Here is a 23,216-nt window from a genome sequence, read left to right on the forward strand (position 1 = left end):
CTTCGTTGATCTATCTGCCCATCCCGAGTCCGCCCGAAAGTCGCCGGCGATCTCGTGACTGAATGTTCTCCTCCAACAGATGGAGGAGTACGTACCCCGGTGACTCGCCTGAGCCACTGATGAAGGACTTTGTTCTCGCTTTCCTTTAACCCAGGCGGGGACTTGGCCTCTTCTCTTCCCGTTCTTCCCACCTAGACTCACATTCCCTCTTGTCTCGCTCACAGGAGCTTCAACCTCCCTTGCGCTCCTCGCCAACAGGAGCCTTTCCACCACGGGATCCCTGCCCACCTGCCCTACCGCCCTGTCCTGCGGCGCTACCACCGGACTTGCCAGAAGCAGTGCGGCTGCTGTTGCCGGTATTATTCTTCTTGACACCAGCCTTCTTTCCCGATGCCACAGTCGTCCACTGATCCTCGTCGGTCTTTTCGGTCTTGTCCTTCTCACCTACACCCGCGCCTTGCTTGTCAGCAGCGGGCACCGTTGTATCACCGCCCTCTTCGTGTTTGGTGGTGTTTCGCGAAGTAACCTGGGGCTTCGGTGCGGGTGTCGCTGCGAAGGCCTTGGGGGCGGTAGCAGTGGCCGCCTTTGAGCGTGCGCAATCTGCTGGCACGGACGACTTGATGGCCGCCGAGGCCCTCCTCTGGGGCACCGTGGCAGCCGCGGCGAGCGTGGGGAACTCCCCCTCATCCTCCAGCTTCGATGCGATGCTTGGGGCCGTCGCCGCCGCCTGCGCTGCTGTCTTCTTACTCGTCGCGGCACCCGATGCTTTGCCGATTGACTTTACGCGTCCCTTCTGGCCGCCGTCCCCACCGCGGTCGGGGGCAGGCCCGCTGCGCTTCTTCTCCTTGGTGGGAGGGCCGGGCTGAGAGACTGTATCGGGGTCGACAACCTGCTCCGCCGGTGTGACGAGCCGCTGCTCGACAGGCGACTTGTTGCCGGGCAGAGAGGGCTTCTTAGTGTGGAACGGAATGGCCTTGGCGGAAAGGACCGAGGCAACGCTCGCGGCTGGGGATGCCGGGATCGACGTGGGCTCAAAGGCTTTGGCAGCGGCGTTCAGCTTGTTCTTGCCGCACTGGTGGCCCGCCTTCTTCTCAGGTGAAGGCGTGGGGGAAGTTTGATGAGAGGCTGGCTCGCTGTTTTGCTTCTGTGGAGTCCTGACGGCCTTATCTCTCAACCAGTTTTCCTCCTGCGGCTCGCCCCTCGCACTTGTGAATGGGTCGTCACTCTTGGAACGCGGTCCCCTCGAAGCGACGGATGTCTTCGAGTTGGGCGGCATACGGGGCAGAGCGATGCGTGCGTCATTGGCAGCGGTATGCAAGGCGCTCGCCTGTCTGTGGCGGATGTCTGACTCCTTGGCGGAGTCCCTCTTCACCTTGTCAATGGTGAACTTTTGATTGGGGAAGAGGTTCGCTTCAGGTGAGCCGTTGTTAAGATCACTGCCAACAGGGGGATCCAGCCCGACCTGCGGCTCCGTCACCGGCTGATTCTGAAGTGACTTTCGTTCATCATTCATGCCACCATGGTCTCGAAGCTTTTGCGGCGACCGGTCCTTCTTCGTGCACAGCGGGTCATCTTCCTTGTTGCCAGAGCCAGACTCCTTACGGCCGTCATGCTGCTCTGCGACGGATACAGTCTCTGTATGATCTCTCAAGTTGGCCAGCTCAGACTTGGACTGCACAAGGCCCTCGTTTGCAAGACCAGACTGCTGAGTCTTGAGCTTACTTGTGTGGGAACCCTTGACAGACACCTTGGGATCCTGATCCGGAGATTCCTCGGTCTTGTTCTGTCCGTCAGGGGCCGAAGATGTCTCCGCGGTCGACGATTGCTTGATTTTGGTGTTCTTCTTCTTCGTCAGATGCTGGGATCGCGTGGGTGACTGGGTCTTCTCATCAGCGGCAGACTCGGGTTGAGCACTCAGAGCTCCTGACGTGGAGCGGTTGTCAGAGTCTCGAGATTCGCCGTGGGCCTGAGCTTCCGTGGGAGTCACTGAAGAGGACGTAGAAGTGCCATTACTGGCCTTCGACTTGTTCTTCTTGCCCTTTGCGCCCTTAGGCCACTTCTTCTTTGCCTTGGGCTTGTGAGATGCTGCTTGCTCGTCCTTTGGAAGCTCGGTGGCCACTCCATCACTCGTTCCAATTGGGACCCTTGCATTGACATCTTGGCCAAGAGTCTCCTGCTCAATTGCTCCAGTCAGAGCGCCGAATCGACTCTGCAGGTTGGATGGAGCTTGTTCTGAGGTGGCCAACCATTCCTCTGGAAGAGGGCTTCGGGGAGGTTTGTGTCGAATCACTGTGTTGAGATTGAAATCCTCGGTAGCATCAGTCAGCTCGGCCGAGATCTTGCTGTAGGAAGTCAGGCCTTTCCGCATCGGCGTCTCCAAGAGCTGCGCCTGTCTGGCATCGTTTCTCGGGTGAAGCTCTTCAACTGGCGCAACAAGTTCTGCAGTTGCCTTTCTGTAAGTGGATGTGGCCACACCATCATCTTTGGCAACAAGCTGTGCCTTTGCACCCTGTTGTGCACCACCTTCGGCCTGGTCTCCCTCTGAGCCTGCTGCGTCTTTCAGCTTTGGTGCGTCTTTCTGGGCCTGCTCCGTCATCTTAGCACGCTCAGCATCAGGCGAAACACTTCGTGAACGCAAAGACCCGGCCTCGTTAGGCAAGCAGACCTTGACGCCCCTGGCACCCTGAGACGAGACGTTGCTAGAGGTGTCAGCAACAGCCTCATCGCTCGAGATGTCCTCAATGGCCTCCTCGGCGGGCGGCTTTGATCGCCAATCCTCTCTCAATGTGGTGACAGCATCGGGCCTCTTTGGATAGGTCTTTGGCTGGTAATCAAGCTGCTCTTTGGATTTCGACTCGGGCTTGCTGGTCTTTCGGCTCTGTTCCGCACTATTGGGATCCCACAATACACGCTGTGATGGTGGCGGATAGAAAGGAACCAAGTTGAGACCAGATGGACCACCTACCTCGCCGTGCCTGAAGTAATGCGGCGGTAGCCCAGGACCATAGTTTCCAACGCTCGAGGTGTTGAAGGGCATGTTGTTTGGCATCTGGTTTCTATACGCATTCGAATCGCGACTGATGGTTGAACTCGAGCGACGACGATTGCTCTTGGGCTCCCAAAGGTGTCGAGGAAGACCAGTGGGGTTTTGAGAAGGAGACGTGTAATGCTTCGAAAAGTATGCATACCAAAGACTGGAGACTCTACCCAAGCCCGGGATATCTCTTCCTCGGTTTGGCCTGTCGCAAAGGTCTCTCATGGCTCGAACTACATCATGGTCACTCCTGAAGCTGTGCTCAGACTATGTTAGCACCCGGGCCTTCATACATCACAAGGTTGGCGATCTGATTTTAGGGACTTACACCACAAGGGATCCGCAGCCCCCATCAAATATAATTACCCTCTCGGCTCCCCATGAGCCTAGATATTGCATGAGGGCGGCCTGGACCTGTTCCCCGGGGGCTTTTTCATGCCTCACAAAAAGGCTCTTGTTTGACCTCAAACATCGAATGCACGAGCAATCGAAGAACTTGGGAGGGGGCGGCTGCCGATACGGCCGGTCAAACGCGGAGTTCAGGCAGTCGAAGCTGGGATTAGACGCAGAGTCCTTAGGGTCAGGGGCAACAGAGCCGTCTGAGTTTGTTGGTTTCCTTCCAGGCGGCTTGTCGCTGTCCTTGGCCGGCTTCAAAGAGTACACGGGCCCGTGAATGGGATCATCGCGAACTTTCTTGTTGCGTGAGCCATTTGAGGTCATGCTGTCGCGACGGTCTTCGTGCTGCTTATTCTTGTCTGTCTTCTCACGACGAAGTTGCTTCTGAGAGTGGGGGATGTACCCATTAGGCTGGTACATGGGAGGTTCGACATTCTGTTGGCCCGTATAGGGACATGGCAAGTCGATAGAAGATGCCTGAGGATGACCTGGCTGGGACTGGCCCATATTCGGTAAGGGCATTCGCATCTGCTTCTGGAAGTTCATGCCAGATACCTGCTCCATGCCGACGCCCGATTGGAAGTCGGTGTTTGGGTGAGGGAAGCAACAGAAGTTTGAGGATACGCCTCGGATTGAAGGTGGCCGCATGTCGTGGTCTTGTGGCCCGAGGCGTTGCATGCTATGCTGCGAAGGCCTAGTTGAGACTCCCTGCTGCGAAATCGAGCGTTCCCCATCCAAAGTGAACATGGTGGTCGGGAGCTGCTGGCGATTCGGGTCATGATCCTGGGAAGACTTTGGTGGTCCCTGAAAAGGTGGCTTGCTCCCGCACACGTTGCGAGGAACCGTACCAGCTTGATCAGGCAGTTTTTGTTGCGGTCGATGTGCGTCCAGCGGCATGCTGACTGTATCCGTGGCCGAGACCACACGAGGCGCAATGTTGCTCGTGGTGGAGTTGAGAAAGGCATCCTGCCTCTCCGCAGGCGTCGACTGCGATGAAAGCTGCCGCGCTGTGGACTGGAAACGAGCAGCCAGATCCTGAGTAGTGGAAAAGTCGTCACCGGTCTGTTCTTTGCCATCGCTCTCCTCCGAGACATGCTCGGCTTCCCTGGCAGGCTGTGGCTCAACTTTGATGCGTGGAACTGCAGTCGCAGGTGCTGACATTGTCTGAACGGGGATGTGAAGGTAGAGGCCCGTGTCGATTCTAAGGCCTTGAGGCTTGGTAGCACCCTTCGTGGCAGCGCTCTCCTCCGGGATAGTAGAGAGAGGCTTGGCGGACGACGACGGGATGGGCACTTCATCAGGCCCTTTGTTTGTTAGTTTGGCAGGCCTGCAAAGAGGAAAGGTGTTGCACGTACTGGTTGAGGCCTCATCGGGAGTACCAGTCGCAGCTATCATCGGTGCCGCGGCTGCGATGGGCTTCTGAGTTGCGGCGTGGGTGTTGAAGCGTGCAACATTGGGCATCTTGCCAGTAAGGCGCTGAAAGTGATGCAAGAAACACTCGCGCAGGATGTGCTGACCAACAAGGTCGAGATCCCCAAGGTCATTGTCCCAATCGAATTTGGTGGTGACCGCCGTGAGGATGTCGCTCTTCATGTCCCACTTGATCAAAGCCTCACGGTTGGATGCGGCGCCAGTGAGCCAGTTACGGACCCAGTTGTCGCACTCAACAGCGACATCCTCCTCATACTTGCGCCAGTTGTGGCGGGCGTCATTTGTGAGCAGGTTGATGAGGTTCCACAGATTGACCGCGCCGGACATGAAAAGGGTGGCGCTGTCGAAATACTCATAGAGATCTTCAAATCGTTGGGGGGCAACCAGCGTCTTCATTTCGTCCCAGTATTTTTCACGGATGCGAGCTGCTTCGGACTCGAGTCTGTCGTCGTTCCAAAGGATCAACACCCGATCGGGCAGGGGCAGGCCTCTGATGATCGCCTGCGGTGCACGAGTGCCCTTTTCAGTAGACCAGCGACACTTTGCGTCAGATGGTGGGTTAAAGTAGAAGCCAAGGACAGGTTCGATGACCATCATGCCGTTGCGATCTTGCACATAGGTCCACTTGGTTCGTGAAGGGCAAGCGTTCACAGCTGTCGCAGACAACTGGGACGCGATCCAGTCCTGCGAGTTGGACGCAATCGTGGCAGCCATCTTGGGGAGGGGGTATTTGATGGTGGATGGTGGATGGTGCAGGGAAATGGTCGCAAAACCGGTGCGAATGCTTGAATGAGTGGAGATGGGCTGTAGCAAATACGACAGACTCGCATTACAGAAGGGCAGTGAGGAAATTCAGACTGTGAAGGAGGGGTGTCGTTTCGCAAACCAAGTTGAGGTGGTGCTGGTGTTGGTGTTGTTTTGACACCAAGGTGGGCAGAGATTTTGTGATTGCCAGAGGCTGCAAGGTTGAAGTACCAAGGTAGGTAGGGGAAATGGGGCAACACTCTGCAAAGTGAATCCCATCTGAAGGGCACCCAGGCAACAACAGCCAGCTCTGCCAAAACTTTCGACTGCCAAAGTGAGCTGTGAATGAACCTCAGCCCGCTCTCTATAGCAGCATCCGACGGCAACGAGCCTCCCTATGTGCGACTGGTGGCAAAAGTCTCATTGGGATTTTGGAGATTTCGCAGGAGACTTGGCCACTCGAAGTAGTTTTCTCTGACAGGGAGGGTGTTGCTATCGACAGGCCATGAATTTGTATTAGTAGAGAAGCCGTTGCAAACAACCTTCTTTGGTGACGTCCGCTGTAGACAATCAAGTACAGCACCCTTCGACTTAGTGGCAGCTGTAACCTCGCATACGGGACGATGAAAGGCCCCTGGTATGTCTGTCTTGGGGTTGGTGTTGTCTTCTGAGCCTGACACAGCGCACGACTCATCAAACAATACTTTTGTCCCAACCCCAAACCAGCCTATCCACCTGGTTTTGCCTAGGACGACTCAGGATAGGAAGCGCTGGAGCAGGACACAGATCAGACTGCAATCCTACAAGAGCATGTTTGTCATAGTAAAACAATGGTAGTCAGCGCGTAGTCCGGACTTCTAGAGCAGGTGTCACCCAGTCTCTACTGCTTGGCCGCAGCAGCGACGCAACACAACCCTCAATTACGAGGCACTCGCCCCTTGGATCTTGGATACTCTAAGGTATCATCGTTCCCGCGACGGAGAAACTACTCCAGTCTGAAGTTGAACATGCAGGGACTCTCGTCTTGTGGACCTCACTTCGATAGCTTTTGTTACCCCCACAATGTCCAACAGAATATAATTATCACGGGCAAGTGCCAGAAAGGGGGAATCTCATTTTGTACAGAAGCTGCCAACAGTGCGGCTAGACGGTATTCAATTCTTGGGGATCTGGCCCAGAACCTTCAATATTCTGGACTCATCCGCACCAGCGATGGCCTTGCCATTGTTCCAATCCACCGTCTGCGCGAGTTAGCTTGGGTGGCAGGCGATGGAGGAGCGGCTAGCATGAGCTATACGTACCACGGGCCGCTGGAAAGCCTCTGCGCTCTGCTTGAAGATTTTCAACGCCTCGCTTTCGCTCGATGCACCCTTCACGACGGATGAAATGGCGGGCCTGCCGACGTATTGCAGAATAGTCTGGAGCTGGTCGGGCGTTGGTGGGTCCTCGGTGATGTTCAGCTCGAATTCGGCGCGCTGAGGAGTCGTCTGTGCCGAGTGGTCGCTGGCCTGGTCTTCGGTGGCATGCTCGGTGGCATTTGCAGATGCTTGCTTGAGGAGAGTGGCAACACGGACAGAGGCTGGAGAGCTGGCCTTGTGGAAGAGGGTGACAATGTCCTTGGTCTTGTGCTGATGGTGGTATCATCTGATCAGTAAGAGAGCAGCTTCGGAAGGAGAAGCACAGTCTGCCCCTAAGCCTTTTGAATCCGACCATACTCACAAAGCGAAACATTTTGAAGGATATGCAGTTGTCAATGGTATTGGAAGCGGAGGCTCAAGTACTGTGGATGCAAAGGTCCGGAATGGTGAACAGGTGAGGTTAAGTCAAGGTTGAGGTATGATGTCGTTGCTTCCCAATTGGGGTAGTTGCGGAGCTATGGCCACTCCACGATCTGTGTTACAGGCGCGCAGGAAGAAGCGGGGGGGCGGGCTGTGGGAGCAAAACGGGCAGGTAGCTCAATTCAGATCCCAACTGTTCCTGACGAGCAACCGGTCTAGGTACCTAGGTACTTAAGTACATGCTTAGGTTACTGCCTCCACCTAGATACCCTACTACTAGTATTACTGCCAGCTTGTGGCATATGTACTTAAGTACCCTCTCGAGAGATGGTTTGACAGTGGCTGTCTGGAAGGTCTGGGAGCCCTCGGCATTCCCCCATTCTTTAATTGAGCCCCTGTGCATGCATCTCTTCTTCCCTTGGGTTCTAAACGGCGAACTAAAGATGGGCCCCGGCGAACATACCTTAGCTGCGCACTGAATCTACTTCGTTCATATCGTCCAGGCGCCCATCTCACAAATGATACCGGAACGTCTCATTCTCCTTATCAGTCAGCCCGGCGTATGCCTGTCTATCCGTCACCTCCTCGGCCCTGCGTTCTCTCGACTTGTTCTTCAAGGCGTAGTACGCTCCAGCCAGCGGAGAAAATGCGACCAGCAGAGCCCAAGCTATGACCAGAGTGAGTTTGGCACTCCTGAAACCGGGAGCCTCATTAGCTCTAAACGTCTCTGGCCCGACGATGTTCCCGACCGCAAAGGCGGCGTTGGCTGCGGCCGAGACATAGGCGCGCTTCGTGTGCCCAGCAACATTACAAGACAGCCATTGGAACACTATGATGGTTGCCCCCGGGAGCACATTGATCAAATACATGCCAACCAGAAGGCCGGCCTTGTTCGAGTGAGGGAGGAAGCAGAGCAGGCCTGCGCCAACAGTGCCCACCGCCCCCGTGACGGTGATGACAAGCCAACGGTTCCCATAGTACCGCACAAACGTGGCATTGCACATCGTTGCGATAATGTTAACCACGCCGCACGGCATATTGAGAAGCGCGGCCTCTTTAGAAGTATAATCGAACGATTTCAGGATTGTGGCGGAGTATGCCGTGACAACGCCGGAGCCGCAGAGTTGCAGTGTCACGTTGACGAGTAGAAGCCAGCATCCGATGTCAAGGAGGCCCTCTAGCAGCTGTTTAGGATGGAAGTGCGTGTTCTGAATACCGGTCTGGTTGACCTTCACATGCTCCAGCATGGCGACCTTATCGTCGTTATTCAAGAATGGAGCGCTCATCGGTGTGTCCGGGACCATGAGGATAACCAGGATTCCAAAAGCGATGGTGACAAGACCCAGTACGAGGAACATAGTCTTCCACCCACTCAAGGCTGCCTCGGTCGATACATGCTGGAAGCTAAACGAGATCAAGCCGCCGAGGATTTGTCCGAGTCCCACTTTGATATTGTCAATCGTCTTCGTTTCTCAAAAGAATAAATACCATAGGGTACAGAGTCGGATTGCAAGTACTTACTGCCACTGTACCAGAATGAAAAGCGCACTGACTGCTCCTCATAGGTAAAGTATTGGCTTGCGATCAGAATCAACGCGGGCAGGATACCAGACTCGAAGGCCCCGCTCAGGACGCGCAAGACAACCAGACCAGTATAGCTCTCGAGAGCGGCATGACAAGCATTGCAAAGTCCCCAACCAACAAGACAGCAGCCGAGAAATTTTGCGACGGGGAATCTGTTGAGCAGCCATATATTCGGCAGTGAGAACACAAGGGAGGCTATCCAGAAGTCGGCATAAGCATGCGAGTACTCATTGCCCCGGAGGTTGATCTCGGGAGCCATTCCCATAATATTGGCATACTGCGTTCGTTCAATGTTAGTAGATGCTCGAGTGATGAAATGTCCGCGTCTTTTCTCAGACTGTCTTACATTGAGTAGAACCTTGTCGAGGAAGTTCAACGTGTAGCAGCAACACAAAAAAGGGATGACACGAAAGTCAACCCTTCTCCTCAAAGCACGGGTGAACGAGGCCTGTCTAGACAGATCCACTGCCGCATCGTTCTTGTGCTGCTTGAGAAAGTCTAGTGCTTGGTCGGAGCGATTCTCTTTTTCAGAACGATCCCTGGGCACCACGTCGCTTTCTTTCGAGGTCAGATCGGATTCTCGGACACTGAAGCTTTTCTGTTCCTCAGGATTATGTGCCATTTTTGCAACCAATTGATCCAAGAAATTGCTGGGAGAAGGGCAGAAGGGCAGAGGGGCAGAAGGCGGGAGGTGTAAATTGTGAAGAAGGAGCTGGTGGGAATGGGTAACATTGAAGGGCCCCGGAAAAGCATCTAAGGTCGTCCGCGGTCCCGATATTTAGCATATCCTACGGTCACACCCTCACACTTGGCTCTGCAACATATGGGTCTTCCAAGCCCTTCTAGTAACGCGCCATTGTCACGCATGTGCGTGAGTTAAGCCAACCCGAGTCATATGTAAGCAAATATTGGCTGCGTTAGCTGGGTCGCAATGCTGAGGACGCGCCAAGTCTCCCGGTGATAAGCACTACCAAGACCATGTAACGTCTTTATTGGGATTTTGCATGTGCCGTGTCTCTGATTCCAACGGATGTTGCAGCAGCCTGCATATGTGTGATTGCAAAATAGTAAGCAGGTGACACCTTGGATCCATGGAGATCAGTAGAGGACGGAGCATACGTAGCTCCCGATCAGGTCCACGGGTAGACCCGGGGATCAGACCTTCGCGTTTCCCCTACGCCTTGCGCCAGCAGTGGGTAAGTGGGAGCCGAAGCCCACCTGTAGCACCTAGGTTTGTCTTACAACGCGGGCACAAAGCTCCCTAGTCACCTATTATTCGAGAAACTTTCGGGTCAACCTTCATCACTATCCGGTATGTGGAGTTTGGGTCGGGATATTTCGCACGGGGTCGGTTAGATGGCGAATATGGTAGATGTTTCTAATAATAGGATCACGGTTGAGCAGCATTTGCGCAAAAGATGGTAAGCTCTAGTAATAAATGTATTAAATGAATCAAAGGATTTACAGCTCACAACCTTGCATTATCAAGAACTTAAAATCTTCTGTGTATATACCTTGTGGGAGGGTATGTAACCCATGAAGTGTTATTACTATATCTAGTGTATTCGTCTTGTCAATCTCTTCTTTGCGGGCGTTTTACTCAACATGATCCATAAGACAGCTAGGTGGATATGTATCTCGAGCAGCTGGAATGACCTTCTGAGTTTGCGCAGCGACAAAACAACCAAGTCCCTATGTACTCCACACCACTTCATAACGCCTACTGGAATTAAGCAGAAAGCACATGTTCGACTTATAAAATGAGCTGACACTTCGGGGCATAATAGAATACATCCCTGCACAGTCAATGTTAACCCAACCTAGGTAAAAGAATGTTGCAATGAGACTTTCCGTCGCTGGCAAGGGCTTCAGTATGTAATTACTTTGAGTTGAAAGCATGGTGGATTCCCAAGGGTTGACAGGATGATGCGAATATCCCCACTCCCTCTAAATGAATTAGCACGACCCGAGCCTAGATGGCCAATTGTTCAACATAGTAAGTCGGATGTGTGAAGAAATAAGGGCAATTAGCCGCCCCTCGTCCCAAAGGTGTCTGTCGTGGGTAGGAGAGTGGGCCCCGCGGCCAAGTATACACCGGTACAGTAATTTAATCAAAGGCTACGCATCACATTCCAAACACATGATAATAAGATATGGAAAAGGAAAAAACAGTGAGAAAAGCCCAGGACTTTCATGAGGGCTGGTGATCCTTCCAAGGTTAGCTAACAGACTCATTGGAAATTTCCTGCTCCAGAGCGATCTGATTTTGAGAACCTCCAAGAGCAACAGCAGCAGCTGGCTTCCTGCCATTAGACGTAGGTTGATTTGCATATTGAAAACAACAATTGAAGCCTAATAATATAGCCAGACCCCGGGCCCCTGAAATGACAGAGATAGCCACATCCACCCCAGAGTAAACAGCCCAAAACATATCAATGGCGGGAGCGAAGACGAGGACAGCCTCCTGGCGACAGTGGACGGTGATGCCTGGCGGCACTTGGGCACAACGGGGAAACGGGATAGGCCCAGTTCCGTGGAGCAAGAGGTTGAGGTCTTCGATCTGCTTTTCCTTCGACTCGGTTTCCTTCGTCAACTGTTTGACCTTGGCCGCAAAGTCCTCGTTCGCCTTCTTGCAAATTTCGTATTTCTCGTCTCGGGTTTTCTTCGACGGGGTGCCGGCGCGTCTCGCGGCGGCAATAGACATCTCTTCGGCGCCTCGATCGGAGCGTCGGAAAATGCCAAAGAAGAAGAAGAACCCTCCATCGCCGAAGAAGGATCCTGCGACGCCGAAGACGCCGAAGAAGGACAAGAAACTGAGCGAGAATCGTTTGGTCCTCCGAAAGAGACAAGCCCGCGCACGTCAATTTGGAGCCTGGAATGGAGGGAGCTGTACGTTGTCCAACGTGCGAGAAGACGGAGGTATGGTGGTGTGTATTTGACAAAGTCTAGTCGCCATCTCCGGGGTGCTAAGAACTACCTAGGTACCTAAATATGCCGGACAGCCCCCTAGTTGCCCCTACCCACCACCCCAGCTGTTGCGTGCAAGAGTAGTTCCTATTATAGTGGTTCCTATTATAGTGCTAAAAGAAAGAAGCTACTCTCTTCAGTTTCGATACCACTGACAACTGTTTTGTGCTAATTTATCAAAGTTTCATCTTGAAGTCAGCCGAAAGCACCCGCACAACGAAGCTCTCAGACGGCCGGGCTAACTGTTCTTCGACAATTAGTACATCAACATAATAGACGGGGCAGTATAGCGAGGTCAGCCGTCAAGAAAGCATCCACCATCGTGCCCAGAATTCAAGTAAAGGACGCTCGTTATATGCAAATAAGATAGATTGTGAATCCTCCGATGCTAGATGGTCTCCTGCGATTTTGAATACTTGCCACTCGATCCAGGTTACGCCTTCTTCTCGGATTTGTCCTTTACAATCTTCTCACTTCCAGCTGGGGTTTTTAGCCCACCAAAGACGATGGCAACCACACCCGCGATTCCAGCGGCGCCGAGGGCATACGCAACCTCCCTGCCGGCCCACCAGTAGACACTAGTAAACAAGATCGGGCCGAGCCCACGGCCAACCTGGCCCCAACTCCTCATCACACCAAGCTTTCCGCCCCTCTCGCCCTCGCTTGCCTCAAAAGAGGCCAGCGCGTTCAAGCCCGTGACGACAGTAGCCGAGGTCGTGGCTAGACATGTGGCAGCCACGTAGAGCGTGGCCACGCTCGTGAGCCGGCCGAGGAGAACGAATGCGAGGAGGCAGGCGATGACTCCCATCTTCACAGAGAGCAGGGGCGGCAGGCGACGAGTCACACCGCCCTGGAGGATCGACGCAACCAGTCCGACGAAGCCAAGGAGGCGGCCGTTCTTTGCTGATGAGTACCCGAAGAGGTCGTAAGTCATGAATGGCAGCGAGAACTCCATGCCGGAGAAGAAAAGCAGGAAGGCGAAGTGGGTGGCGTTCAGCACGAAATGAGAGTTTGTGCGCTGGACAGGGTCCTGCTGGGCAGCCTTCCCGTTGGCCTTCCCCTTGGTGGCGTTGCCGTTTGTGCTGTCCTCCGACATGGAGGGCAACGTCTCCGGCAGCGAGGTGTACAGATAGACTGTCTCTGTGACGATCAAGAACAAGCTGAATCCCGCGGCGGTCGCAAAGGGGTTGGCGGCCACGGTCGCAATGCTGCTGAGCCATGCGCCAAGGGCAGGGCCAAAAGTGAAGGCGATGGAGAAGCAGGCGCCGATCAGGGCCATGGTGCTCCCCCTCGAGTTGCTGTCGCTAATGTCGGTCGCGATGGCCGTAGCCAGCTGGACATTGCCCTCAGAGAGCCCGCCGACAACCCTGCTCAGGAGGAAAGTGCGGAAGTCGACGGCCATGACCCACAACAAGACCGAGAGTATGTTTCCCATCATGCTGGCCAGCAGTGCAGTGCGGCGGCCGTACCTGTCGGACAGCGTTCCGATAATGGGTGACGCGATGGCCTGGAGTAGAGAGAAGAGCGAGCCGAGGGCGCCGCCGAGCAGCACAATGTCATAGCGGGAGTCGATGGGGCGCGCAAAGGCGGCCTTGTAGGCATTGAGCTGGCTGAGGATCCACGACAGGAGTGTGTCCCTGGGAGGGGCGGTCGGGTCGGTCGGAGCCTCGGCATTGCGGTAGAATTCGAGCAACTTGGGGAACAGAGGCAGGATAAAGGTGAAGGATATCTGGAGAAGCCAAGTCAGCTGAGAGGTTGCAGGCGGGGCAGGGCAGCAGATAATGATCGTACCAGATCCAGAAGAAGCGAAACGAAGACGACCTTGAGCACCCTCTTGCGGGTGGCCGCATCGACTGACCCAGCCATGATAGTCAACGGTGCCGTGTAGACGTCAAAGCGAATGTGGTGGGCTACGCCAGAGAGGTAGGCGCAAACCGGTGGTGGTGGTGGTGCTGAAATGCCAAGTGTGCTGATCGGGAGCGAACGACGGCGAGGAATAGCAGTGGAGGAATGGGACGGGAGCTGACAGAAGAAAGATGGGATGATTGGGAAGTAGCAGCAGCGAGGGAAAGGTCGGAGATACAAGCCAGCTTGCAACAGCTGTTCCGTGACGAAATGTCCGGAGACCTCGACGGGGTCTGTTTCGTTTCAAGCTTCAGCGCCAGTGGGGCTGAGGCGCCCCAGCCTTACGCACGGTACGCCGTGTCCCTTCAGGACCATGTCTCCAGGGTCCGAGGGCCGTTACTAAAATCATGGGGCCCTTGCCCCTCGCTGCAGAACCTCTGTCATTTAGCCGTCTCGGGGTCTCGGACGGACCCGTTCAGCTGCAGGTCCAATTAACCCCCCTGATCCCAGCGCAGATCTCGACAACCCGACCTCATCTCTTAGCCCACATCACGGAGTTGTTCCTGAAAACCCCTTTACATCCTTTGCGTGATTCTACCTGGGGCTGTCTGGTACCCCTTATAAATACTCAGGCTTTTGTGTATGCTATGTGTATTTAGGAAGGGGGAATTCTCCCTACTGAAAGCAATTGAGGGCAAGGAATTACGAGAATGCATTCTTGACACCATCTTCAAGTCACATCCGGATATTCATGGGGCTCCGGGCGGGCTTGTGCCCAGCCTCCCGAGAGACTCATTATCTGTGGACTTGTGTAGAATTACCGGTTGGGGATCAGAGAGGTTCCTGCAGAATAGTCTTCCGCGGGGACGCCTCCTATTGACTAACCTCTTCCGGAGACAGCTACAGAATAGCTTCTTATGGGGTGACCAGTACAAGATGCTCATATTGGCGCCCTGTGTGCTGAGACCTCTGATCGTGTGCTTCCTATTACATTCAGCTTGCTCATCTGACCCAAGGCTCCAAGGCTCCCGAGCAGCCGATGAGGTATAAAAAGCTGCCCCAGATAAATTTTCAACGAGGGCGCCTGGCCATTTATACCAACTTATTGCTTGTCTCATGAATTTGACTTCTATGTGATTTGTTCTAGTCTAACGGGTGTTCCGCCTAAGCACACGCCAGTGACATTCCCACCCTAGGGATTCCAACTAGACACTTTTGTGTCTATACGCAACGAATCTGAGTGGCTCTGCTGCCTCCTCCATGTCTTCCTCACATCCAGGCCCCACAAAAACCCTAACTAGCTGCCACCAGGCTCATGTAGACCCCCCAGACAACACCGGCCAATGAGCCAACCAGATTCCTGCCCTCGATGCTTTTCACCACCACAAAGTTGAATAAGCTGACCATGGGCCAGAGGCTTAGCCCGGCCCTCATGATGGGATAGAACTCTACTTTAGCTTGCTCAAGCACCAGCCTCCAGTCAACCTGGCTGTAATCGATGGCCTTGCCACTGGCCAGGAACGCAATGTCTGACAGGTCCGCGGCCAGTGGTCGGTGAGCCATGGCCTGCTTTATGCTGTGGAGGAAAAAGCTGAACATCAGAGTCTACATCATCAGGAGTCAGCCATCAAAGAACCAGAGAAATATTGGCTTCGGATCAACACAGTAAAGACTGAGCTATAATGTAGCCACCATGTGTCTTGAAACCTATATCCCCCGAAGTCCTTGTTATGTGGGCTAAGTATAGGGCACTTGTGTTCTCAAAAGCATAAACGTTTTATCTAGAAGCTGCTTACGTTGATGGCCGCACCAATAGTCTGGTCAAGAATGAATTTAATGATCGTGTTGGACACGTCGAGCTTGGTCTCGACGAGCTTGCCCTCACGGGCCTCGCGGTCGAGCTCTTTCTCATTGGAACCGGAAGCTGACTTGATGGCCTCTGAAGACGGGACGGTCTTGGAAGCTGGAAATGAGGACTCGAGAAAATCTTGCCCTGCAGAGATGTGAGCGAGACAACTCGGATGACATGACTACCTCGACCCCCCCCATACTTGAGCACATACAAAGAAAGTTGGGGGGTGTCGACACCACAGTGAACCAGAAAAATTGGAAGACCGGTATCCAATCGATTGTAAATTGTTTCTAACACACAGTAAGCCGATGTCTGTGTGTGTCGCGACCACCATCAGGGAGGAAGATGCCATACGTCACTCCGGTAGGCTGTGATTGCCTGGGCCAAGATGTTGGATGTCGCACTTAGGACTGCACTCTGGGCAGTGGCCGTCACAATGGGTGGGAGAGCCATCTTGACACTGGTGCTATACAATACCTAGGAATCTACCCAGATAGTGCTGGTTCCTTTAGTGATATGTCTCAACAGGCCCTGTCCGCACGAGGGTTTGCTTTAGTATTGACAGTCCGCTCTGACTGGATGCAAGGCGTGCATGGGCACAATAAGAGTCTGCTCCAGGCTTTGAACGCTTGGGGAAGGAGCGGCAGCTGACGTCATCCAACAGAGACAAAGCACAAGCACACCCACCCGCGCACCCAGTTGCTGCCGACCCCTAACCCGTGGATGGACCGTGCCGGTTGCAACGCCGTATTTTGACTCCCGCCTGTGCACGATCGGCAGAATTTCCTTTGCCCCGAGGTACGGCACAGCAGCTCCAAAGTCGACGAGGCTCTTCGTTTCCCTTCCTGAGATCTGACTCACGAGATGGACCTCTGACCTGCAACCCAACTCACCACATCGAAGTGGTCGTCCGATCCTGTCGAGCTTCGAGAGCCTCGAGGTAAGTAGCCATCTGAGATGTCACTATCCAGGTTCAATCCCGCACGCTCCGTTCCGTTTTTCTCTCACATGGCCTCAGCTCCGGCCCACCGTGCCGTGCAGCACGGCGCCGGTGCCCCCCCTTTTCCCGCAACCCCTCAACTCCGCAACCGACGGCCGAGGTTCCTCATGCCCCAAGCCCGACCAAGTCCCCTCAGACTCCCGAGTTGCGGCGGAGGCCAACCTTGATACCCGACCATTGCCCGATGTCGACCCACCACCGGCCACCATTATGCCCTCGTTCATAAAACACACTGCTCCCTCACCGTGTCTTGACATGATGCAACCGGCTGGTCCTGTGTGTCAGGCCAAAAGAGCCTTTACACGGCTGTGCTTCTCACTGTGCTACCTATAACCTATACAAGACGGGCTTACTCCGGCGATCCCGCCCAAAAGCTGACAATCATGCTGCAGTCCTCACAAGCCTCACATTCGGCTCGGGCTTCCACGTCACCCGAGTGTCACCTGACCTCGCCCTCACTCTCCATCTCCTTCAATCTCACGCCAGCTACCGGCTCCCAGCCGCCGTCCCCGGTCGATTCTGTCTTCTCATCCGCGGCATCCACTTGTCCCAGTATGGCATCGTCAAACGAGGCAGAGCCGGTGTCGACTGAGGTTGAGAACCACTACTTCAGCTCGAACCCTCCTCCAAAAGACCTGGCCCGGCACACTGCCCTGGCCGAGGAGTTCATCAAGCTCCACAGTGCCGCCAACCGCCGCGTGTGTCTCGTAACGTCAGGCGGTACTACCGTGCCCCTCGAGAAGCAGACAGTCCGATTCATCGACAACTTCTCCGCGGGGACGCGTGGTGCCACGTCAGCTGAGTACTTCCTCGAGGCTGGCTATGCGGTGATTTTCCTGCACCGCCAGTTCTCCCTGCTCCCTTACTCCCGCCACTACAGCCACGCCACGGACTGCTTCCTGGACTTCCTGACCGAGGGACAAGATGGCACCGTCGTCGCCAAGCCCGAGTTCACACCCAAGATGCTGTCAGTGCTGCGCAAGTACCACTCGGCTAGGAGCCAGAACCTGCTGCTGACGGTGCCGTTCGTGACGATCGGTGACTACCTGCACGAGCTGCGCGCCATCGCACGCCTCATGCAGCCCCTGGGACCGGACGGACTGTTGTACCTAGCGGCCGCTGCGTCCGACTTCTTCCTGCCACAGGACAGGATGTCGGAGCACAAGATCCAAAGCACGGATGCCGCGGACGGGGTGAAAAAGCCGGCCGACAAGCAGGGGTCAAAGCCTTCGGCCAAGGGGAGCTCGAGCGAGGAAGAGACATTCGACAACTTTGACTCAAGCCCACAGGTGCCGAGGAGCAAGAGGCTCGTGGTGGACCTAGATCCCGTGCCGAAATTCTTAAAGAACCTGGTTGACGGGTGGGCCCCGCAATGCATGATTGTGAGCTTCAAACTGGAGACGGATCCAGGTAAGGCCTCACTCACCTGCTCCTTTGGAATCAATTCATTCACTCGATGGGACCTGCTTCCCCTCTTTTTCTTCTCCTCTGGTAAGGGGATTGATTACTGTACGGAACTGACCCAAATATCAGACATTCTCGTGCACAAGGCAAAATACGCACTCGAGCGGTACAGCCACAATCTCGTCATTGGCAATCTGCTTTCCACCCGCAAGTGGGAGGTCGTATTTGTATCACCAAACCGGCCGGACAAGTGGATTCGAGTGCCCTCCGTCCAGATCGCGGCAGGCCATAAGAGGACCATCAGCGAGACCGAGAAGGAGAAACCCCTGGATCCTAGCACGCTACCTGAGGGAGATCCCGAGGTCGAGATTGAGAGCATCATCATTCCTGCCCTGAAGGAAGTTCACACTGCCCACATTGCCGAGGCCAGGGGCGAGGAGAACGGAGACAAGAAGGCATGATGCGTCTTATTGCTGGTTCTGGAAAGAACTCTCTTCATTCTCCGAATCATAGATAGCCCTGGGCAGGTGCATTGCTGTAAATACGCAAGTAAGTATATAAATATGAGATAGTATAGAACCGCCAAGCTACTCGGGACACCGATTCCGCCCGAGATTGTGCAGCCCGACAGCATGATACCAGAGTGTGGAATGTGCTGGCGTTGTTCTAAAAGCGATCGGAGATTCGTATCCGCAGAAACAGAGGGTACACCTAGGACCTATAACACAGCCTCCATAGTATAACCACTATAGGGCAACCTCATAAGATAAAATCTGAAGTATTCTTATTATTCTCCTTAAATGGCGGCTCCTACCCTTCCGTGATGTTTACCCCTTACCTTTTTACGCCCTACGCGGATCAATTAGCGCCTGGATAAGATCTTTACATACATCCGCGAGTTTCCCGAGGCACAATCCCTGGACGTGGACGAGAACACTCGAGCAATCTTCCGATGATACTGAACTAGTCGTCGGCTTCAATCACCGTCTGCCCATGGCAGTTAAATTACTCCCCATGAACATCCCAACTCACGCTGATCTTGGCATTGTACTTTTATTCAAAAACACTGGGTCTTTGTGAGTCTACCATTGTGTGGAGGGACTCTATGCCATTAGCATGTATACGGATTAAGAATGAAAACAACATCCTAACTGAGCCACACTGTCCACTAGGGAGAGATTCCTGGGAGGCTGGGAGGTTATGTAACAAGAAGCAGTCTGAAGGAAATTGTCCTCTAAGACATCTGGAAGTTATCCTGTCATAGGTTCTCCTAGAGTAGGTTGTTTAGTAGGATACTGTCCTATTGTAGATCATCTTAGTAAAAAAGCAACTTTCCCATTGAAGGTTGTCCTATGGGAAGCTACGAGGTTGTTATACAGAAGGTGAGGGGCATCGGAAGCTGAGAGAGTTTGTCTCCGTGAAGAGCATATTCGACAGTACTAGCTGGAGCCGCTGTGAAGGGGAGCAGAGGTCAAGAGGCCACTGCATTGATTGATCATGAGGAACAATATGCAGGGTCTTGATATTTTGTGGGGAAACAAGAAGCAATCCCCGCATACACCATCCCAACCGGCCGCCATGCTACCAGGTGCTGATTGTAAGGACGCACAGCCGGTCCATCTTCAAAGGGCCCGAGACAAGACTGTGTGTCTGAAGAATGCCGTTCCAGGATGAAGATTTCCACATGATCACACGATGCGCTAGTAGTATCGGCCATTCAAATGCGTGTAGTGTAATCAAACTTTTGAACTCCACACCATCATCGATCCTCACTGCCCATCCTACTAGCCGTTTGACTATGCACCCTTGAGGCGACCCGGCTCGGCATTCCGGCCAGACCGCTTCCCAGGTCTCGTAAAAGATTCCCCAGACTTTCCACTAGGGGCGGAAGTGGTTCCGTGCGAACAGGGTAGTTCTCTCTGAATAGGCTCCTGGCGATAGACAAGATCTTGCTCGGGTCCGACAGGGGTTCTACCGCCCCTTGCGAAGTCGTCAAGGCGGGCACTCCACGGTCAAATTGCAGGAATGCCTTGGTGTCTCTCGTCTCCTCTTCGTCGAGGAGTACATGCTTGACTGGCCCGGCGCCAGAGACTGACGCTGACCTCCTGATACCCGCATTTGCATGCTGCCTTTCCCCTGATTGAAGGTAGCCCGAATCGGCATCATCACCGTGTGGAGCAGGTGAGCAGAACAACCCATAGGTCCAGAGGGTCATGCTGGCAAGGTAAACGGCGATCGCATTAAAGCCTCTTATGCTTGCTGGTGGCAGTTTCTTCGCATTTGTGAAAACCTGGCCTGCATGCCAGATTGCGTGTCGTGCATCCGAGGTATTGGCCCAGTTCTCTTCCAACGACGTTCCTGCACGGCGTGACTCCTCTTCTCCAGACTTTCCGGCGAAGCGTTGAATCTCGTCCGGGGAGACGTGCATGATCATGAGGAATAATTCAACGACGATGGCAAGGAGCGTGCTGTGATTACGAGGCGCGCTCGACGTGTGGATAATGGATGAAAAGCCACAGAGGTCCTGATATAGCTCCTGGTGTTGTGACTTGAGCCATAGTCGATTGGTGCCCCCCTTGCTCGCCGTCGAGAAGAATCGAACGGACTCGCGGTAAGCCCAGACCTGTCCCCAATAGCCGTTGAGAACAGCACTGTAGCATAAGTCAATATCGATGAATTCCTCGACTTCGTCCAGGACATCGACACAGTGAAGCACTTCAGAGACACGCGGGAGCGGCCTGAGCATGGTTGCCTTGGAGTGATGAACCTGACGCCATGCTTCCGCCGTCGGAGCACACCAAAGGTCGCGTGACGCTGGGAGACTGAAGGCAAGTTCGCTGAATGAGATCAACGGGTTTCTTTGAAGCGAGATGGATGTTTGGACATCGTGGGAAAATAGATGGAGTATGAGTCTAGTTACTGATTAGTTGATGCAATTTGACAGCTACGACAGGCTGTGAGATGATACCTCTTGTAGGATTCACGTGATATGAACTTCTTCCATTTCGCCTCGAGAGCCTCTGGAGAATCGGAGTCTAGGGGCAGTAGTGCAGGAGAGTCAGCGGGGGCAGAAAAAGCTCCGGCTCGTCGAAGCATCTGGCAACTGTTAGTTAGCCTGGGCGCCAACGGCTTATATTCGGAATATACTGACCGTTAAGAGAGGTTGCAAGAAACTCTCGGCTATCTCCATTTTGCGTTTGAATCCACTCCATATCCCCACGTCCAAGGTAAGCATGAACGTTTGTAGGGCGCTCAGGTTCCTGGTATGAGCATTGAGCTTCTCGAACTATGATCTCGAGATTAGTGTGCATGGCCCTGCCTCGATTCGCTTTTGTGAGAAGGGCTCACCAGGTCCGATACACCCAGCCGCACGACCTCGTGCATTGCGAGACCAAACTGCCATATGGCCGGCACAGAGATGAAGCTCGCGCCGCTCGATATGATGGCTGCCAGAAGCTCCGGAAGGGCGGTGTCCGGGTCGAAGGAGGCGGGGTGTATCCAGGTATCGAACTGGTGCTCGTCCTGGACGAAGTGTGCTTGGAGAAGGTAATTGAGCAGATCCAATGTGGGGAAGGAGGGCACTTTCGACTGGTCCTTATTCTGGGCCAGCACAATTGAGAATATTCGGTCCCGTTGACGTGCTGTCATCTTGAGCCTCCGTGACGGCCTGTCCATGAGCTTCCCAAAGGCGGGTGATTGCGAGATGGACTGTTCGTCTATGTGAAGCCCCTCCTTCTGCTGCTGCACGTAGTCTTCCTTCTTCGGGTCCCACAGCCAAGGCGATCGTTTGAATGCGGAGTGGCCACGTGAAGAGTCTCTGACTGTGTTTCTTGGAGAGGGCCTGGCGACCGCATTGGTAGTGGAGGATTGCGGGCTTGGTCCCTGGAGGTCAAACTGTGGGATAGAAAAGGCATCGAAATTCATGTCCCAAGACATGGTGAAGTCCATATCCTGGAGGAAACTGCTCATTGGGTTGAAGCAGACCATATCGTCAGATATTGCATCTATCAAGGAGGGGTCCTGGCCCATGACATCGGGCACGAAGGGCGTGGGCTCCATTGCCTCGTGCATTTGGATCTGAACGGGCGGCACGTTGTTGCCCATGGCTGAAGCCACAGTAGCGCTGTCAGAGGGCGGCGAGTCGCCTGTTCCACGAGACGGGTCAGTCAGCTAATGCCCGTGGTGGCGGTTACGCAACAGCACCGTGGGTACCTTCTGTGGAAGTCTTGTACTGGTAGGAGCGCCTCGCCGAGGCCTGACAGGCAAGCTTCTTGGCGCGGCATCGCCCGCAGGGTTTCTGGTCGTCACATTTGGCCTTTGCAGAGGCACAGGCCTCGCAGGCCTGGGCAGCTCGGTCACTGCGCCTTATGAATGATTTTGATTTCCCAGCATCGCGGTCATGGGTGGCCTCGTGACGGGTTAGAAGATCACTGTGGGGGCAGCCGGGGCCATCAGTCAAGCACGAGGCCCGTCACTGGGCAAGGGTGGGCGGCCGTACGCTCTGTTGAATCTCTTGGGGCACCTGGTGCACTGGTATGGCCTCGCGTTCTCGTGGGACCTGAGATGCCTCGTGAGGTGGTCTGCCCTCTCGTAGACGCGCTTGCAAATGTGGCAGATGTGGTTGGAGGTGGAGGTGGCGGAGGCGGAGGCGGCTCCCGGCGGAGACTGGTGTGATCGCTTCACCTTCTTCTGCGGCGATTGGCCCTGTGCGTGGGATTGGGATGGGAAGAGTGACGACAGCAGCAGATCGGAGCCCGCAGCGTCGCACAGGATGTCAATGCCATTCTGCTCCGTCATGTTTTGTCGCACAGGCGTGGGCGTCCGGTGGTGCTTGCTAGAGACGACGATGGCAGGAAGCCCACATAGTTCCGGGTGGAGGAGGGGGGGGGGCCGGCAAGTGGATGTAAGTACTGTACCCACCTGGCAGCCCTGGGCAGGTGCTTCGGATCCGTGCTGCCGGTCCGGGGTCCAAGCACCCTCCCCCCAGGCCGCCGAGCGTTTCGAGAAGAGGACCCCGACCAGTCAACGGGTAGGGCTTTTATTACAAAGTCAATACTGCCTGAATGCCTGCCAGCCCTGCATGTTCCTCTCACGCGACAGGAGTTTTGTGGTTTAAATTTGTGATGTTAAGATCCCCGGCACACAGCAACCTGCAGGGGCATCGTGCATGCGAGCACGGAG

General features: G+C 54.5%; 7 protein-coding genes across 7 annotated transcripts; 1 reads left to right on the forward strand and 6 right to left on the reverse strand.

The window, feature by feature from the left end:
* Positions 1-229: 229 nt before the first annotated feature.
* KVR01_002279 (uncharacterized protein) lies at positions 230-5,575 on the reverse strand (the record flags this gene model as incomplete). The annotated part of the gene is made up of 3 exons (XM_044784197.1): positions 230-3,290; positions 3,363-4,734; positions 4,786-5,575. 3 exons carry the CDS (start codon positions 5,573-5,575, stop codon positions 230-232), a joined length of 5,223 nt encoding a protein of 1,740 aa, XP_044647294.1.
* Positions 5,576-6,759: 1,184 nt separating this feature from the next.
* On the reverse strand, positions 6,760-7,336 carry KVR01_002559 (uncharacterized protein; the record flags this gene model as incomplete). Its single annotated transcript, XM_044787942.1, has 3 exons — positions 6,760-6,846; positions 6,907-7,233; positions 7,325-7,336. The coding sequence occupies 3 exons, from the start codon at positions 7,334-7,336 to the stop codon at positions 6,760-6,762; spliced, it is 426 nt and encodes a 141-aa protein (XP_044647574.1).
* Positions 7,337-7,813: 477 nt separating this feature from the next.
* Positions 7,814-9,618, reverse strand: KVR01_003243 (uncharacterized protein). The gene is made up of 3 exons (XM_044791551.1): positions 9,314-9,618; positions 8,905-9,244; positions 7,814-8,827 (listed from the first exon to the last, which is right to left on the reverse strand). The coding sequence occupies exons 1-3, from the start codon at positions 9,587-9,589 to the stop codon at positions 7,896-7,898; spliced, it is 1,548 nt and encodes a 515-aa protein (XP_044648258.1). The 5' UTR covers positions 9,590-9,618; the 3' UTR covers positions 7,814-7,895.
* A 2,432-nt stretch (positions 9,619-12,050) lies between these two features.
* On the reverse strand, positions 12,051-14,145 carry KVR01_002280 (uncharacterized protein). Its single transcript, XM_044782470.1, has 2 exons — positions 13,726-14,145; positions 12,051-13,663 (listed from the first exon to the last, which is right to left on the reverse strand). Exons 1-2 carry the CDS (start codon positions 13,798-13,800, stop codon positions 12,368-12,370), a joined length of 1,371 nt encoding a protein of 456 aa, XP_044647295.1. The 5' UTR covers positions 13,801-14,145; the 3' UTR covers positions 12,051-12,367.
* A 746-nt stretch (positions 14,146-14,891) lies between these two features.
* On the reverse strand, positions 14,892-16,239 carry KVR01_002380 (uncharacterized protein). Its single transcript, XM_044791470.1, has 4 exons — positions 15,986-16,239; positions 15,843-15,921; positions 15,576-15,772; positions 14,892-15,384 (listed from the first exon to the last, which is right to left on the reverse strand). Exons 1-4 carry the CDS (start codon positions 16,082-16,084, stop codon positions 15,073-15,075), a joined length of 687 nt encoding a protein of 228 aa, XP_044647395.1. The 5' UTR covers positions 16,085-16,239; the 3' UTR covers positions 14,892-15,072.
* Positions 16,240-16,434: 195 nt separating this feature from the next.
* Positions 16,435-18,762, forward strand: KVR01_003376 (phosphopantothenate--cysteine ligase CAB2). The gene is made up of 2 exons (XM_044787796.1): positions 16,435-18,041; positions 18,165-18,762. The coding sequence occupies exons 1-2, from the start codon at positions 17,015-17,017 to the stop codon at positions 18,494-18,496; spliced, it is 1,359 nt and encodes a 452-aa protein (XP_044648391.1). The 5' UTR covers positions 16,435-17,014; the 3' UTR covers positions 18,497-18,762.
* A 407-nt stretch (positions 18,763-19,169) lies between these two features.
* Positions 19,170-23,166, reverse strand: KVR01_003010 (uncharacterized protein). Its single transcript, XM_044783918.1, has 6 exons — positions 22,534-23,166; positions 22,248-22,465; positions 21,384-22,180; positions 21,187-21,321; positions 21,004-21,131; positions 19,170-20,947 (listed from the first exon to the last, which is right to left on the reverse strand). Exons 1-6 carry the CDS (start codon positions 22,830-22,832, stop codon positions 19,795-19,797), a joined length of 2,730 nt encoding a protein of 909 aa, XP_044648025.1. The 5' UTR covers positions 22,833-23,166; the 3' UTR covers positions 19,170-19,794.
* Between the last annotated feature and the right edge of the window lie 50 nt (positions 23,167-23,216).

This window comes from Diaporthe batatas (assembly GCF_019321695.1).
Source record: "Diaporthe batatas strain CRI 302-4 chromosome Unknown Contig00003, whole genome shotgun sequence".
In the NCBI taxonomy this organism is placed as follows: domain Eukaryota; kingdom Fungi; phylum Ascomycota; class Sordariomycetes; order Diaporthales; family Diaporthaceae; genus Diaporthe; species Diaporthe batatas.